The sequence below is a fragment of the Artemia sp. Qi Xiang Cuo genome, chromosome 19 (genome assembly GCF_049724085.1).
Source record: "Artemia sp. Qi Xiang Cuo chromosome 19, ASM4972408v1, whole genome shotgun sequence".
Classification (NCBI taxonomy): domain Eukaryota; kingdom Metazoa; phylum Arthropoda; class Branchiopoda; order Anostraca; family Artemiidae; genus Artemia; species Artemia sp. Qi Xiang Cuo.
The window spans coordinates 45,523,133-45,538,958 of NC_142812.1; the positions used below are offsets into that span (position 1 = coordinate 45,523,133).

The 15,826-nt window shown below is 37.3% G+C and overlaps 1 protein-coding gene across 2 annotated transcripts in view; it reads right to left on the reverse strand.

Moving 5' to 3' along the window:
* LOC148940909 (targeting protein for Xklp2-like) overlaps positions 1–6,414 on the reverse strand; it is a 59,715-nt gene extending 53,301 nt beyond the window's left edge. For both annotated transcript variants that reach the window (XM_089104760.1, XM_089104759.1), the window contains exon 1: positions 6,247–6,414. In XM_089104760.1, coding sequence (XP_088960886.1) covers positions 6,247–6,346 — 100 coding nt within the window. In that variant the 5' untranslated portion in view covers positions 6,347–6,414. The remainder of the gene's footprint in view (positions 1–6,246) is intronic.
* Between the last annotated feature and the right edge of the window lie 9,412 nt (positions 6,415–15,826).

Here is a 15,826-nt window from a genome sequence, read left to right on the forward strand (position 1 = left end):
GCGGATATTGGCGAATAACTCGCTTTTATGGTTGTTAGGTATTTGGTTTTAAATCTTATAATTTTTGGCTTTTATTCAATTTTATTCATCTTTTAAGTTTTTGGCTTTTTGGTTCTTTTCCCATTGATTTTCTGCATTTGTTTTTTTTTTCTTTGGCACTTTCCTTGGATACATTATTTCGTTTCACACTGAAGATGAGAGGCGTTCGTCCTCTCGAAATATTTGCTTTGTTGTGTTTTTTCAGTATTTTCATTTGGACTTTAAAAACCCCATTTTTGCTTGTTTTTCTTCCTTTATGTCATTCATAGATTAAAGAATTTTTAGAAAACTTGATAAAACTGTAGATGGGGAAGAATTCAACAAGTTTTCAAATGTGAAAACACAAAAAGAGAAAAGTTTTAAAAAATCAAAGACAATGATCAAAGAAAACCAAAAAAAAATCTGGAAATGCTATTAATAGAAATTTTCTATATAACAGAAGGATTATTTTATTATAACATTTTTTTTCAATAGTTTTGTGTATAGCCTAAAACCATATAACTAGTCTTATTAGAATAGATTTGTAGAGCAACTGTCATGGCAAAAAGCATTCCAAATGGTATTACTCTTTTGCTATTAGTCTTTCCTTCAGATTAGGAATTGTAAACAATGACTGGGTTAATTTTGCTTAAAGGATAGGAATCAGATTGAAAAAGAAGATATAATATTGTTGTCTATAGACTCTTCTAAAGGAAATACTATAATAACAAAAAAGTACAACCATTCAACACTTCACTTTCCAAATATAATGCTTGCTACCATGACAATGTAGCCTATCCCCTTCCCCTCTAATAATGCCAGATATATGCCTTTAACTGTTGTTTTAAATTACTTGAATTATGGTGCTTCTGTTTAGCAATGGGCATCTTTATTCTTAACCCAGCAAACTGCATCACATTGTCTTGAAATGAAGAGGACAGTTGGATAAATATATTATCTAAAAACATAGACAAAATAGAAGGAAATAGAAGACAAAATAGAAGGAAACATCAAAAACTGCTTTAAAAGACTTCCAGCATATTACAAACTAAGAAATTAATTCCTATAGTGTTTTCTTAAGTATAACCTATGGCTACATCTGGTCCCATTAGGGTAAAATGGAGTGTATTGTCATATAGTAGTCACTATATTTAGAAAGAGTGATGACTGGGAAACCTAAAGGCCTCCTTTAGAAGAGCTCAGATATGATAATTGTACCAAATAAGGCATACATATATGCCAATCAATTTCCTATTTATTTTTCTTTCAAAAGCTCTTACTAGGTTGCTAGCTACTGATGCAACCCAGATGTAATAATCCTTGCTGATGAACTTGTATTCCATTCCTTCCCTACTACTAGGCTACAGTGGCTTCAAGATGGTTAAAGTCCTACCAGTGGATGCAATATTGTACAAACAAGCCAAAACCTTTGAAAAAGTTCAAAACCAAACTACTTATTTTGGAATTAGAGGTACATAAAGATATTGTAGACTGAATAGAAGCCTTTTTAACTGGCAGGACTCAGAGAGTGATGGAGTATAACTGCAAAAGTAATGCTGTCTTTTCTGAATTACAACCAGTCAGGAGTGGAGTATTTCAGGGGACAATCTTGGGTCCTACATTATCTCAGTTGTATGCTACCACAAATCAGTGAAATTTTTACTATCCTTCAAGATGAATACCTCAAGGTTGGGCTTCAGCTCAATTTGGCAAAATCCAAAATAGTTCTTTTCAACTGGAAGAGTCTTACTCCCCCTTCAATAGCACCTGGGAGCTCAATGGTTCAGCCTTCTGATCACATAGTACACTTAGAGCTCCCCATCAGGTCCTCTTTACATCACACTAGATCTCTTTTAATTGAGCATCTTAACCATCAAATTTCAGCATCTTACACCTCTATTGTCACTTGCAAGTTCTGCTTCAATCGTCATCTCTTAGCTAGCCTGTTCAATGCAGCAGCCCTCCCCCATATATTGTACATCACCCATTTTGGAAAATATTTACAAAATCTGAAAAGTCAAAAATCCGTTTGCTGTTTTTCTGTTTTGTAAAATATTTACTACATCTATCACCTTGGCACAGAAATTCACATATAGTTAAAATATACAAAATTGCAGACCCAGAAATAGCTATCTCTTGAGTTACTGCAAAACATAATAGAAAAGCAGCTGGTCATGAGCTAGGTCCACTTCTAGTGCAAAAACTTTGTCTGTTGTTGATTTTTTTTTCTATCTTTTTTTTATTTCTTTTTTTTCTTATATATAACTATGTCTGAATACATTGATTTTGTATGTGTGAATTTGCTTTTGCTTTGTTTGATTTTGTTCCTATTTTATCCTTGATTTATTTATAACTGACATTCTTATTTGATCTTATTGGTTTTGTTGATATTTGTCTTGTACTACTGTTTTCTTTTCTTTTTTTTCTTACATTTTGCTCTGTCCTTTTCAAGTTTTTGTAGATGGGTTTTCAGTTAATGTATAAATTATTCAGCATGTGCCTGGAATTTGGCATGACATTAGCCTCTCCTAGCTATTACATGGATGTGAAGGTACTGGAGAGTGTTCTTAGAAGAGCAAATTCCAACACTGCAAGACAAACCCTACAAGGAACATCTAACCTCAATCAAACTCCCTACTTTAGTGTACTACAGAAAAAGAGGAGACATAATAAAAGCTTTTAAGCAGCTGGGAAGTAACCTATTGGGTCATGTCTTCTCCCCATCTCTCTTGACTACCAAAAGGGGACAAAGGGAGCTGGAGCTCCCTATTGCACCAGCCTAGAGCACCAATGCTTCTTCCCAGTCTGTTGCCCCACTCTGGAACAGCCTACCTGAAGCCCCATCCAGTCTCAAATCCTAGAAGCCTCCAAGAAATGAGTTGATCAAGGCTTGGTCAAATCCTGAATTGAGGCTAAACTATGATGTCAAATCATAACCACAAAACACCACTAGCAAGATTTTTCTACAGGAGGTTCAACACCACCTCATCTTGCAGGATATGCAATTTAAGGATCTGACCATCAAAGAGGCAACCATATGGTTCCTAATCAACTGAACTTGTTGTCCACTGTTGGGTTTTGCACTGTTATCAAAGATTTAGTGATGAGGAAATTGAATACCAAGCGCATGCCCAAAGTGTTGTCAGACAACCAAAGGACCAAACAGGCAGAAATTTCAACTGAACTTTTGCAATGTGTTGAAAATGAGCCTGATTATTTGAATAACACCATCATTTAATAACACATAACACCATTGGTAATGAAACCTTTATTTGTTAATATGACATGGAACCAAGACACCAAAGCTCTGAATTGCACACCAACTAGTCTTCCAGACCTTAAAAAGGTAGGAATGAGCAAATAAAACATGAAAAAATGTTCATTGTCTTTTACAACAGGAAAAGAGTGGTCCATGATAAAATGAACCTGATTGTTGAAAATGATGGTGTTATTTGAATAACACCATCATTTAATAACACATAACACCACTGGTAATGAAACCTTTATTTGTTAACATGATATGGAACCAAGACACCAAAGCTCTGAATTGCACACCAACCAGTCCTCCAGACCTAAAAAGGTAGGAATGAGCAAATAAAATATGAAAAGATGTTCATTGTCTTTTACAACAGGAGAAGAGTGGTCCATGATAAAAGATTTCCTCATGGACACATATTTAATGCTACTGTTACATTTTGTCCACCATGTGGATACCACAAGGGTGTATACCATTTATGGCAGAGTTGGTGGCCAAAAAATGTAGAGTCCCAAGGACAGTACTTTGAAGAACTTTTTGTGTTTGTGCAAATATGTTCAACTAATTAACTTAAAATATAATGTTAGCATTACTTATGGAATGCATCCTGTGTAGTAGCATTATATATTTATGAATGTAGCCAATATTCATCCACCAGGGTGTGATGGGGGTAAGGTAAAGCAATATGCTTGCAGAAAAGTGATAAATATGGAGTGTGTAGGCCACATGATTATTTTTACCTTAAATCACAGTTTAGAGCAAGTTAAGGATTTCTAACTTTTTCATACTCCATGATGAGATCTATAAGACTAATTTGCTTGTCTGGTTGCTTATTACTTTCTGGTTAAGAGCTCAGCTATCACTAAATTGAATAGGAACTCTTGAGGTTGTAACTCTGTCAATTTGCACTTAAATGTGTGAGTTGACTTAGCAAATTCTGTGTTTTCTGAAACTGGTTCTATAGGTTGGGAACTCTAGTTCAAGAAGTGGCTTCTTTCCCTAGGTTATTGGTTCAATTGTGCTTCAAAATTTTATTCAAATGTTTTCTAGTCATGTGATGAAAGGGGTTGGCAAATACATCATGGAGGATGTTTTCAGATATGTTTTGTATGGGCTAGAATCATACCTTCTTGTTTTCTTCTATATGTCAGTGGTGAAAGTTTAAAAGGGAGCAGGCATTCTTCATAAGACATTTGCTGCAATCCAATTGTCAACTTAGTTGATCTGTGCCTTTTTGAAAAAAGGGGATAGGCCCTACCAAAGACATTCTAGCCTCAAACCAGCACCTTATATAGTTTCATGAAAAGTCTAGGATGCCAGCTTGAGTTTGTTCTTTTGATAATACCAAGGGATTGAAAGGTCTTGGCATGGGTAGGCTAGGATGCTAAAAATAGCCTAGTCTTGGCATGGGTGCTAAAATTGGGATACCACCAGATGGCTAATTTGACTGTGTATATATATACAAGTCTTTAAATTAGCCAGCTGGCCAACCAGTATTTTAAGCCTAGGAGTCCAGCTGGACATAAGGAAACATATTAAGAAAACAGTTCTTACTCCATAATATGAGTAAGTTCTCCATTTTGGAAGAAATAACCCATGATGGCAATACTCAATGTCAGCAAATGCTGGTGTGAGACAGCCACTCTCTGAGAGTCCCTCTGAAAGAGATATGGGGGTCATTGTAGACGAAGACCTTAATTTCAACTGCCACACCCGAGCTGCAGTAGCAAAGGCAAACCAAACTCTCGGTCTCATCAAACTTACAATTACAAGTAGATCCCCTGTAATAATCACAAAACTTTACAAGAGCCTGGTGAGACCGAGATTAGAATTTGGAATGTGTGTCGCCACGCCAATTAATAAAACAGACCAGATGGCTCTTAAGTCTGTCCAAAGATGGGTGCCAGAATGCATAAAGGGGCTCGGAGACAAAGAGTATGAATGCCGGCTGCAGAGCCTCAAGCTACCAACTCTGACATACCATCGATACAGAGGTGATATAAAGAGGTGATAAAGACCTACAAACTGCTCAAGTCTTATACGAAGGACCTCTTTTAGCCTGCCCAGTCGTCAAGAACCAGGGGTCATTCAGCGAAGCTTTTCGGAAGCGTGCTAATACAAGGAAGAGGAACCATTTCTTCTCCAACCGCATCCTAAGCCTCTGGAACGATCTGAGCGAAACGACAGTGAGTTCACCATCCGTTGACAGTTTCAAAGCCAATCTCGATAAGGAATGGGAAACCAAACTATGGCTCACGCAATGGGATGAAGCTGATGTCCCGCGGCCCTATCATCACTAACTGGCGTACACTGGACTCGTCCATATCGCTAGCAAGTGCGATTTAAGGTAATTTAAGGTAATATGCAAAATAATCCTAGTTAACAAATTTTGCAGGGACAGACACTTTATCTTTGCAATTTTTCCTTGTTTTTCCAGTTTTCTAAGAACTTCATGAATTTCTTAGGACCTATAGGCTATATTCACAGAATATAGGCCTATACCACCACCCCCTAATGAGCAAATAGCCTATATACCTAGAATTGCATCCTCAATTTAAATATAACATCCATTTGCATCAAAAATGAACTTTACTCCCATATTAGCAATATGGTGGATGTCTGCTAAAATTCAATCTGACATTAAGCTAGGCCTAATAATGACTCTAAGGTATCTTTCTTTAGAGACTAGCCTAAAGAAGAGGATAAATGCACTTCATAACTAGAAGCAGGACTTGTCATTCTGCTTGATTGAAATTCAGTTTTGACTGAAAAAAATTAGCCTAGGCTAAAATAGCCTACAATGGAATGTGGATAAAATAGCCTAGCCTATTAAGCCCCTACATGCTAGGCTAGTGTTAGCATGACCAGAAATTTTTATTGAAGATGTTAAGTAGTGCTTCAAGTTACTTTTGGGCCAATCTGTAGCTACTAGCCTAGCTTACATAACAGATAGATAAACTCAGTAAACTCACCAAAATAGGCTTCTGGGTTTTCCATTTCAGAACTCTCTGGATTCGTGAAATCAAAAAACTGTGGGGCTTTTATGTTTTCATATACTGGATCAACATCCATTTCACTCAAAGTCACTAAATGCTTATTTATATGCGTTTAAACAAGGCTTTTTACAAACAAAATTTGATTCAAATTTAAACTTTTTGCCTTTTCATATTTATCCTTATCTGAAAAGCTTAATCCTTAAACTACTGTTTTATGTCGAGCCCACAGTAGAGAGACTATACAGAATTGACAAAGCCTGTACTCTCCCTTAAAAAAAAGGCAAACACGTTTAAAACCACACAATATTCATACTCCACCTTCGTGCATGTGCGATTCTGATGTACACATCACGGTATGCCTATGAAAAAGCCTGCTTTTTGTCAGGCAGCAGTTGAACTAAGGTTGTGACGTATTTGCTCAGTCCCTATACGCATGGTATGAAATGTATATCATATTTGAAAAAGAAGACCCTACAGTATACAGTGGTCAAGCTCACATAGCTAGCTATGCTTAATTAAAAACGTTCCTATTCATGCGATTTTTTAACGCAAAACGGCTCACAGATAGCGGATGCAGGAAAATCGCAAATATTTTCACACAGAAACGGCTAACTGAAGCGCAAAAAATATCATGAGATATTTAAAAAGCATATACAAGGGAATAAGCTAAATCATGTTCTACAAGCCAAGAAAAATATTAAAAAGGCTAATCTGCAATAACCTAGGTTAGCTATGCCTAATAAAAAATATAATTCTAGTCTTCTATACTCATTTCCCTGGAAATATCCACCAAGCCTTGCGCATTAAAATCTTGCGTTAAAAGGACACGAGTCTCTTGTTGTTTGTCAAATATTAGTGAAAGCTTCTGATTAACAAGTTTAGTTTTTCAGTTACTTGCAATTTATGGTACTCCAAAACTTTCAGCTCAGATTAACGGATACATTTTTCAACGGCTCAGTACAAATATTTGAATGCGGCTGTTGAACTTGCAGGAAAACCGGAGGAAATTTGACGAATCACGAGAAAACCGCCGTTTTTGAGTGATATCGCAACAGTGGGAACCCAGAGTTGTGTTCATTTCCCTGGAACTATCCCACAGGCACTTTAGGATTAAAATATTAAATTAAAAGGAAATGATCCTCATGTTGTTTAATATTTATGGAGAACTTCTAATAAACATGATAAGTTTCTCAGTTACTTGAAATATATGGTTCTAAAAAGCTTTCAATTCAGTATAACAGATGTGATTCAATTTTCAACGACTCAGTAAAAATATTTTGACACAGCCATGGAACCGTCGTAATGCATTAATGCAAAAACGGAGGAATTCATTGGTTCATGTGGAAACGGCTGTTTTTGTGTTATCTGTCAAATTTCCTCCGTTTTTTTCTGCAAGTTTATGCACACAGACAAAAATATATGATGCAAATATCTATTTGCCCTATCTTATAATTAATTAAAAAAAACTTTTTCAACAAAATAAGTTTTTCAAAGAAAAGTAAAGAACTCCATTAAACAAAAAATGAGCAAAAATAAAATCAAATAATCTACCAGGCTTGAGACTACCACAAATCAGCATCGATAAATAAATGAAAAACAAAACGAACAGATATTACAATAATTAACCGAGTCAAACTCGAAACGAGCAGAAATTAACATAAGTTGGGCGCAAAACCCCTATGCCTTCCCAAGGCCAGAACAAAATTTGCACTTTACTGAAAAAATATAAATGTTTTTACTTTTATAACTTTAATAAATCAAATAATATTAACAGTTTGATTACCAAATATCAGTATATGTATATTAAATTGACAATGCACATTCATTTGTATTTTGTCAGTAAAGTGCAAATTTTGTTCTGGCCTTGGGAAGGCATAAGGGTTTTGCGCCCAACTTATGTTAATTTCTGCTCGTTTTGAATGAATGAATGATTTTTATTACCCATCTTTAGAAATACAAAGCAGTAAAAATGTAGGAGAGAAAAAATGAAAATAAAACAACAAGGAAAATCCAGCGAAAAAACAGCTTCAATTATTACTTAAACAACTAAAAAAAAAAAAAAAAATCAATGTCGAGAAAGTTTAAATAAAAATAATACAAAAGCAAATTAATGAATATGGATTAAAAAATACTATGCTCTGGGTCTAAAGATTTCAGGAACTTTTCCCTCCTGGTCGCGATCACGACGAAGGGGTCATCGAGTCCGTAACGAGCTGAAATCTGGCGGTTTCTTCGCCAGGGGAGAAGGCTAAGTAGATATTCTGCTAACTTATTGAAGACAGAACGGATTGTTTTTATCATCAAAAGTAAACAAAGACCAGAAATGTGACAAAGCAAAGATATGAGGGGTGGCAAAGGAATTGAAGATCCGTGCTAGAATGCGGTGGTAATATAGGTGTTTGCATGAAAAAGTCATCCTATACGCTTGTCGGACTTTCTGTTTGGGATCAATCATTAGACAGGATCAGCCAGTTTTAAGATTAGACCCATATGACAAACCAAGGTAAGTCTTTGACGCTGCTGTAGCGACAGTATTATTACTTAATGCAAACATTACAGGCACCAACTCATTTTTACGAAAATTAAAGACGACCACCTCGCTTTTGATGGAGTTGAATTCTAGGCCTTTGTTAGCATATTCGTTAGACAAAACTCTGAAATTACTCTCTATGCCACTGACGGATCTACTCAGATTTAAAATGTCGTCGGCATAATTAACAAGAGACAAATCAATTCCACGAAAAATAAAGCACGTTTTCACCGTCTTTTGAGCCTCGATGATACTGTTTTGGGTTTCATATATTTATTGATGCTGATTTGTGGGAATTTCACACTTGGTAGATTATTTGATTTTATTTTTGCTCATTTTTTGTTTAATAAAGTTCTTTACTTTTCTTTGAAAAAATTATTTTGTGGAAAAAGTTTTTTTTAATTAATTTCTTTTCGTTTTATATTGACATAATCTTTTCAGGGAAAAATAAAATGATATTTTTTATTTCGTTTTTTAAGACTTTATAGTATGGCCTGCAATTTGTATGCTGGAGAAAAATTTTCAGCAATTTTTAACAAGATACACCCTTTTAAAAATCTGGACACAAATAGTACTGTTTAATTTGGTTTCATACCTCCTCTAGTTGACCTGAAATGAAAAACTTGATACCATTCGCAAAAAAAAATCTGTTTACTTTCTTTGATAGCTTGGATACACTTATACAATTGTGATTTGGTTGAATTTTAAGAGCAGAAATGGGAGGGTTGGTGTGGGAGGGTGGGAGTGGAAGGGGGATTAGTTGCCCTAAAATCCCTTTCGACTATCAAAAGGGCATCAGCCCTTTCTATTTTCAATCGAATGAGCCCTTTTCGAAGTTCCCACGACGATTCCTTCGATACGAAGTACCCTGGTCTAAACAACAACAAAAATAATACATTATACCCACTTCGATCTTTACTATAAAAATATCAAGCCTTCCAATCACCTTCGACTTTTAAAAAGGGCACTAGGCCTTTCAATTTCCAATCAAATTAGCTTTTGGAAACGACAACGCTTTCTATAAACACCTTATATGCCCCCAAGGCATAAATTACAACCCTTATCCTAAGGTCTGTTAGGGTGGTTGTCATCCTTTAAGACCGAATTTCGAGAAGTTTCAACTACGTTAAACAACATGGCTATCTCAAAATTTTGATCGGATGTGTTTGGGGAAATGGTGGGCGTGAGAGGGGCGGTAGTCGCTCTCCAATAACTTTCAACTATTAAAATTGACCCTAGCCCTTTAAATTTTCAATCAAATGAACCCTTTTGAAGTTTCTACGACAAAACTTTCAATAAAAATCTTATATGCCCCCAGGGCATAACTTACAACCCTTGCCCTGAGTGCTGGGGGGGGGCTGTCATTCTCAAAGACCTAATTTCCAGAACTTTCTACTACGTTGAAAAAAAAATGGCTATCTGAAAATTATAATTGAACATGTTTGGAGGAATGGTGGGTGTGGGAGGGGGGTTAGCTACCCTTCAATCACTTTCGACTATTACAAAGGGCACTAGCCCTCTCAATTTCGAATTCAATGAGCCCTTTTTAAGGTTTTACGACAACTCAATATATAAAAACCTTATATGCCCCCAGGGCAGAACTTACAACCTATGCCCTTGGGGCTCTGGGGAGTTTTTCATCCTTAAATACATAATTTGTAGAACCTTCAACAACGTTGAACAAAATGGCTATCTCTAAACTCTGATTGAATGTTTTTGGGGAAATGGGTAAGAGGGGGTTTAATTACTCTCCACTCACTTTCGACTATTAAAAAGGGCAATTTCAATTTCCAATCAAATGAGCCGTTTTTGAAATTCTAAGACAACTTTCTATATAAACTTTATATGCCCCCAGGGCATAAATTACAACCCTTGCACTGGGGGCTCTGAGGGGTTTATCATCCTAAAAGACCTAATTTCAAGAACTTTCAACTACGTGAACAAAATGGATATCTCAAAACTTTGATTGGATGTGTTTGGGGAAATGGTGGGCGTGAGAGGGGCGTTAGTCGCTCTCCAATCACTTTTAACTATTAATAAAAAAGGACCTAGACATCTTAAGTTCAAATTATATGAACAATTTTGATGCTTCCACACTTTAAATAAAAACTTGATACGCCCCCAAGGCAAAACTTACAAGCCCTGTCTTAAGGACGGGGGGGGGGGGGTTGTCATCCTTAAAGAAGTAATTTCTAAAACTTTCAACTACGTTGAATAAAATAGCCATCTATAAATATTGATTGGATGTGTTTGGGGAAAAGATGGGCGTAAAAGGGTGGCTAGTTGCCTTCAAATCACTTTCGACTATTAAAAAGGGCACTAGCCCTTTGAATTTCCAATCGAATAAGCCCTTTTTCAAGTTTCCACGACGAAGATTTCAATAAAAACCTTATATAAACCCAGGGCATAACTTAAAACCCTTGCCCTGAAGACTGTGGGGGAGGGTCCTGCTCAAAGGTATAAATTCCTGAACTTTGAAGTGCGTGGAACAAAATTGCTATCTCAAAATCTTTATTGGATGTGTTTTAGGAAACGATGGGCGTGAAGGCGGTGTTAGTTACTTTCAAATTACTGTCGACTATTAAAAATGGCGCTAGCTAGTTCAATTTCCAGTCGAATGACCCTTTTTTGAAGTTTCTGTGACAATGCGTTCTACTAATACTTTATTAGCCCCCAAGGCATAACTTACAACCCTTTCTCTGAGGGCTGTGGGGGGGTGTCATCCTCAAAGACCTAATTTCCAGAACTTAAAACTAAGTTGAATAAAAAGGCTATCTCAAAGTTTTGATTAGATGTGTTTGGGGAAAAGGTGGGCTAATCACTTTCTAATCACTTTCGAAACACCATCTAATCACTTTCGACTATTTAAAAGGGTACTAGTCCTTTGAATTTTCAATCGTATGAGCATTTTTTAATGTTTCTACGACAACACCTTCTATAAAAAATCTTATATGCCCCCATGGCATAACTTACAACCCTTGCCCTAAGGGCGTGCCCGAAGGGGGACCGTCCTCAAAAATATAACTTATATTTGGAAATCAACTACGCTGAACAAAAGGGCTATCTAAAAATTTTGATTGGATGTGTTTTGGGAAATGGTGGGCGTGGAAGGGGTGTTAGTTGCCTTCCAATCACTTTCGACTATTAAAAAGGGCACAAGCCACTCCAATTTCCAATTGAAGAGCCCTATTCGAAGTTTCTACGACAACTTTTTCGATACGAAGTGCCCTGCTCTGAAAGAAAAAAAAATAATAAATAATATATTGTGCCAGAATCGTTCTTATATGCCCTCAGGGCATAACTTAAAACCCTTGCCCCGAGGGTTGTGGGGGAGTGGCCTCCTCAACAACATATTTCCTATCTGGAAATCAACTACGCTGAACAAAAAGGCTATCTCAAAATTTTGATTGGATGTGTTTGGGGGAATGAGAGGCATGGGCGGGGTAGTTACCCACAAATCACTTTTGACTATTAAAACGGGCACTGCCCCTTTGAATTTCCAATCGAATGAGCCTTTTTTAAAGTTTTTTCGACAATGCTTTCTGTAAAAACCTTATATGCCCCCAGTGCATAACTTACAACCCTTGCCCTGAGGGCTGTGGGGAGTGTCCTCCTCAAAAATATAATTTCTATCTGGAAATCAACTACGCTGAACAAAATGGCTATCTCAAAATTTTTAATGTATGTGTTTCGGGAAATGGTGGGCGGGGAAGGGGCGTTACTTGCCTTACATTCACTTTCGACTATTAAAAAGGGCACAAGCCAATCTAATTTCCAATTGAATGAGCCCTTTTCGAAGTTTCTACGACAACTTCTTCGATACGAAGTGCCCTGCTCTAAAGGAAAAAATTAATAAATAATACATTATGCCAACATCGTTCTTATATGCCCCAAGGGCATAACTTAAAACCCTTGCCCTGAGGACTGTAGGGGAGTTTCCTCCTCTTTACTTAATCCCCGTTTCTTGTCTCGTTCTCGAGTGTCCTCGTTCTTTACTTAGGCAGCGCGATCGTGCTGCCTATGATTTATGCAACAACTTCTTATAGAAACCTTATATCCCCCCAGGGCATAACTTACAACCCTTGCACTGAGGGCTCTGAGGGGGTTCCTAAACGACATAATTTCCAGAACGTTCAACTACGTTGAACAAAATGGATATCTTAAAATTTTGATTGGATATGTATTGGAAAATGGTGGGCGTGAGGGGGGTGTTGGTTACAATGCAACCACTTTCAATTGTTAAAATACTGAGCAGGGCCCTCAATTTTAAATTGATTTAACCGCTACATATTTCCTTCGTTTACACTTTCAATAAAAAACTGTATGTGTTCTATGCTTCATTTAAAAAACTTAACCATAATTCTTCTGAGGGGGTTATCTTCCTAAAATAAATAATTTCCAGACAGATCAACTACGATGAACGAAATGGATATCTAAAATTTTTAAATAGATGTGTTTGGGAAAATAGTGGGCATGAGAGGGGCGTTAGTCGCTATCCAATCACTTTCAACTATTAAAAAAGTCACTAGAACTTTCAATTTCCAAATGAATGAGCCCTTTTGAAGTTTCTACGACAACGCTTTCAATAACAACTTTATATGCCCCCAGGGCATAACTTGCAACCCTTGCGCTGGGGGCTCTGGGGGAAGGGGCTGTAATCCTTAAAGACCTAATTTCCAAAACTTTCAACTACGTTGAATCAAATGGCTCTCTAACAATTTTGATTGGATGTGTTTGGGGGAAAGGTGGACGTGAGAGGGGGGTTTGTTGCCCTCAAATCACTTTCGACTTTTAAAAAGGGTACTTTTGCCCTTTGAGTTTCAAATCGAATGAGCCCTTTTTCATGTTTTTATAACAAAGATTTCAATAAAAACCTTATATGCCCCCAGGACATAACTTATAATCCTTGCCCTGAGGGTTGTGGGGGAGTGTCCTTCTCAAAAATATATTTTCTATCTGGATACCAACTACGCTGAACAAAATTGCTATCTCAAAATTTTCATTGGATGTGTTTGTGGGAATGATGGGTGTGGGGGGGGGGGGCTAGTTGCCCTCCAATCACTTTCAACTATTAAAAAGGGGAATAGCCCATTGAATTTCCAATCGAATGAGCTTTTTTGATGTTTCTTCGACAACGCTCTCTTTAAAAACCTTATTTGCCCCCAGGGCATAACTTAAAACCCTTGTCCTGAGGGCTGTGGGGGAGTCTCCTACTCAAAAACATATTTTCTATCTGGAAATCAACTACGCTGAACAAAATGGCTATCTCAAAATTTGATTGGATGTGTTTGGGGAAATGATGAGCGCGGGGGGGGGCTAGTTGCCCTCCAATCACTTCCGACTATTAAAAAGGGCACTAGCTCTTTGAATTTCCAATCGAATGAGCATTTTCTGAAGTTTATACGATAAAGCCTTCTATAAGAACCTTATATGCCTCCAGGGCATAACTTAAAACACTTGCCCTGAGGGGTGTGGGGGAGTGTCCTCCTCAAAAATATATTTTCTATCTGGAAATCAAGTACGCTGAACAAAATGGCTACTACAAATTTTTGATTTGTTTTGTTTGGGGGAATGATGGGCGTGGAGGGGGCTAGTTTCCCCCCAATCACTTTTGACTATTAAGAAGGGCGCTACCCACTCCAATTTCCAATCGAATAAGCCCTTTTCGAAGTTTCTACGACAAATCCTTCGATACGAAGTGCCCGGGCATGGAAAAAAAAAAACAAAAAAAACACATTGTGCCCACATCGTTCTTTACTTAGGCAGCGCTAGCGCGCTGCCTATGATGCTAAAAAAAGATTCGAGTATCGGGGTGCATTTAGACTATGTATAATGACGTTCCTGAATGCTAAAAACCTGAAAAACTGACAGTGGATGAGCACAAGCACCAAATTGATTGGTACCGTGAAATTATTTCAGTTGGATGTTTGTATTGCATACATTTTTTCTGTGTTTGTGCGTCCCAATGGTTCAACGGCTGTGTTATAATATTCTGTTGAAAATCGCCTCTGTTATTCTGAACCTTTTCTGAGTGAATATTTTGCGATTTTCCTTCATCCGCTATCCCAAAGCCATTTTGCGTTAAAAAAATTCCATCACCGGCTGTTAAAAATATTAGCAGAAATGTTTCAACGCAGATACTTGCAGAAAAAAACGATGAAATCTTACAGATGGCGCAAAACAGCCTTTTTTGCGAAAAAATGCAGCAGAATGAACCCTGGGAAATTAATATTTACTTTTTTTCTGTAGTTCAGACGCACATCATCATAGGCAGCGCGCTAGTGCGGCCTAAGTAAAGAACAGTGTTGGCACAATGTGTTTTTTTTTTCTCCATACCCGGGCACTTCGTATCGAAGGAGTTGTCGTAGAAACTTTGAAAAGGGCTCATTCGATTAGAAATTGGAGTGGCTAGTGCCCTTTTTAATAGTCGAAAGTGATTGGAGGGTAACTAACCCCCCCCCCCCCCACGACCATCATTCCCCCAAACACATCCAATCGAAATTTTGAGATAGCCATTTTATTCAGCGCAGGCTAGTTGATTTCCAGATAGAAAATATGTTTTTGAGAAGGATACTCCCCCACAACCCTCAGGGCAAGGGTTTCAAGTTATGCCCTGGGGTATATAAGGTTTTTATAGAAGGCATTGTCTTAGAAACTTCAAAACAGGCTCATTCAATGGAAAATTCAAAGGGCTAGTACCCTTTTTAATAGTCGAAAGTGATTGGAGGGCAACTAGCCCCCCCCATGCCCATCATTCCCCAAACACATCCAATCAAAATTTTGAGATAGCCATTTTGTTCAGCGTACTTGATTTCCAGGTAGAAAATATGTTTTTAAGGAAAGTCCCACTTAGGGCAAGCCCTTAGGGCAAGGGTTGTAAGTTATGCCCTGGGGGCATATAAGAACAATGTTGGCACAATTTATTATTTATTAATTTTTTCCTTTAGAGCAGGGCACTTCGTATCGAAGAAGTTGTCGTAGAGACTTCGAAAAGCGCTGATTCAATTAGAAATTGGAGTGGCTTGT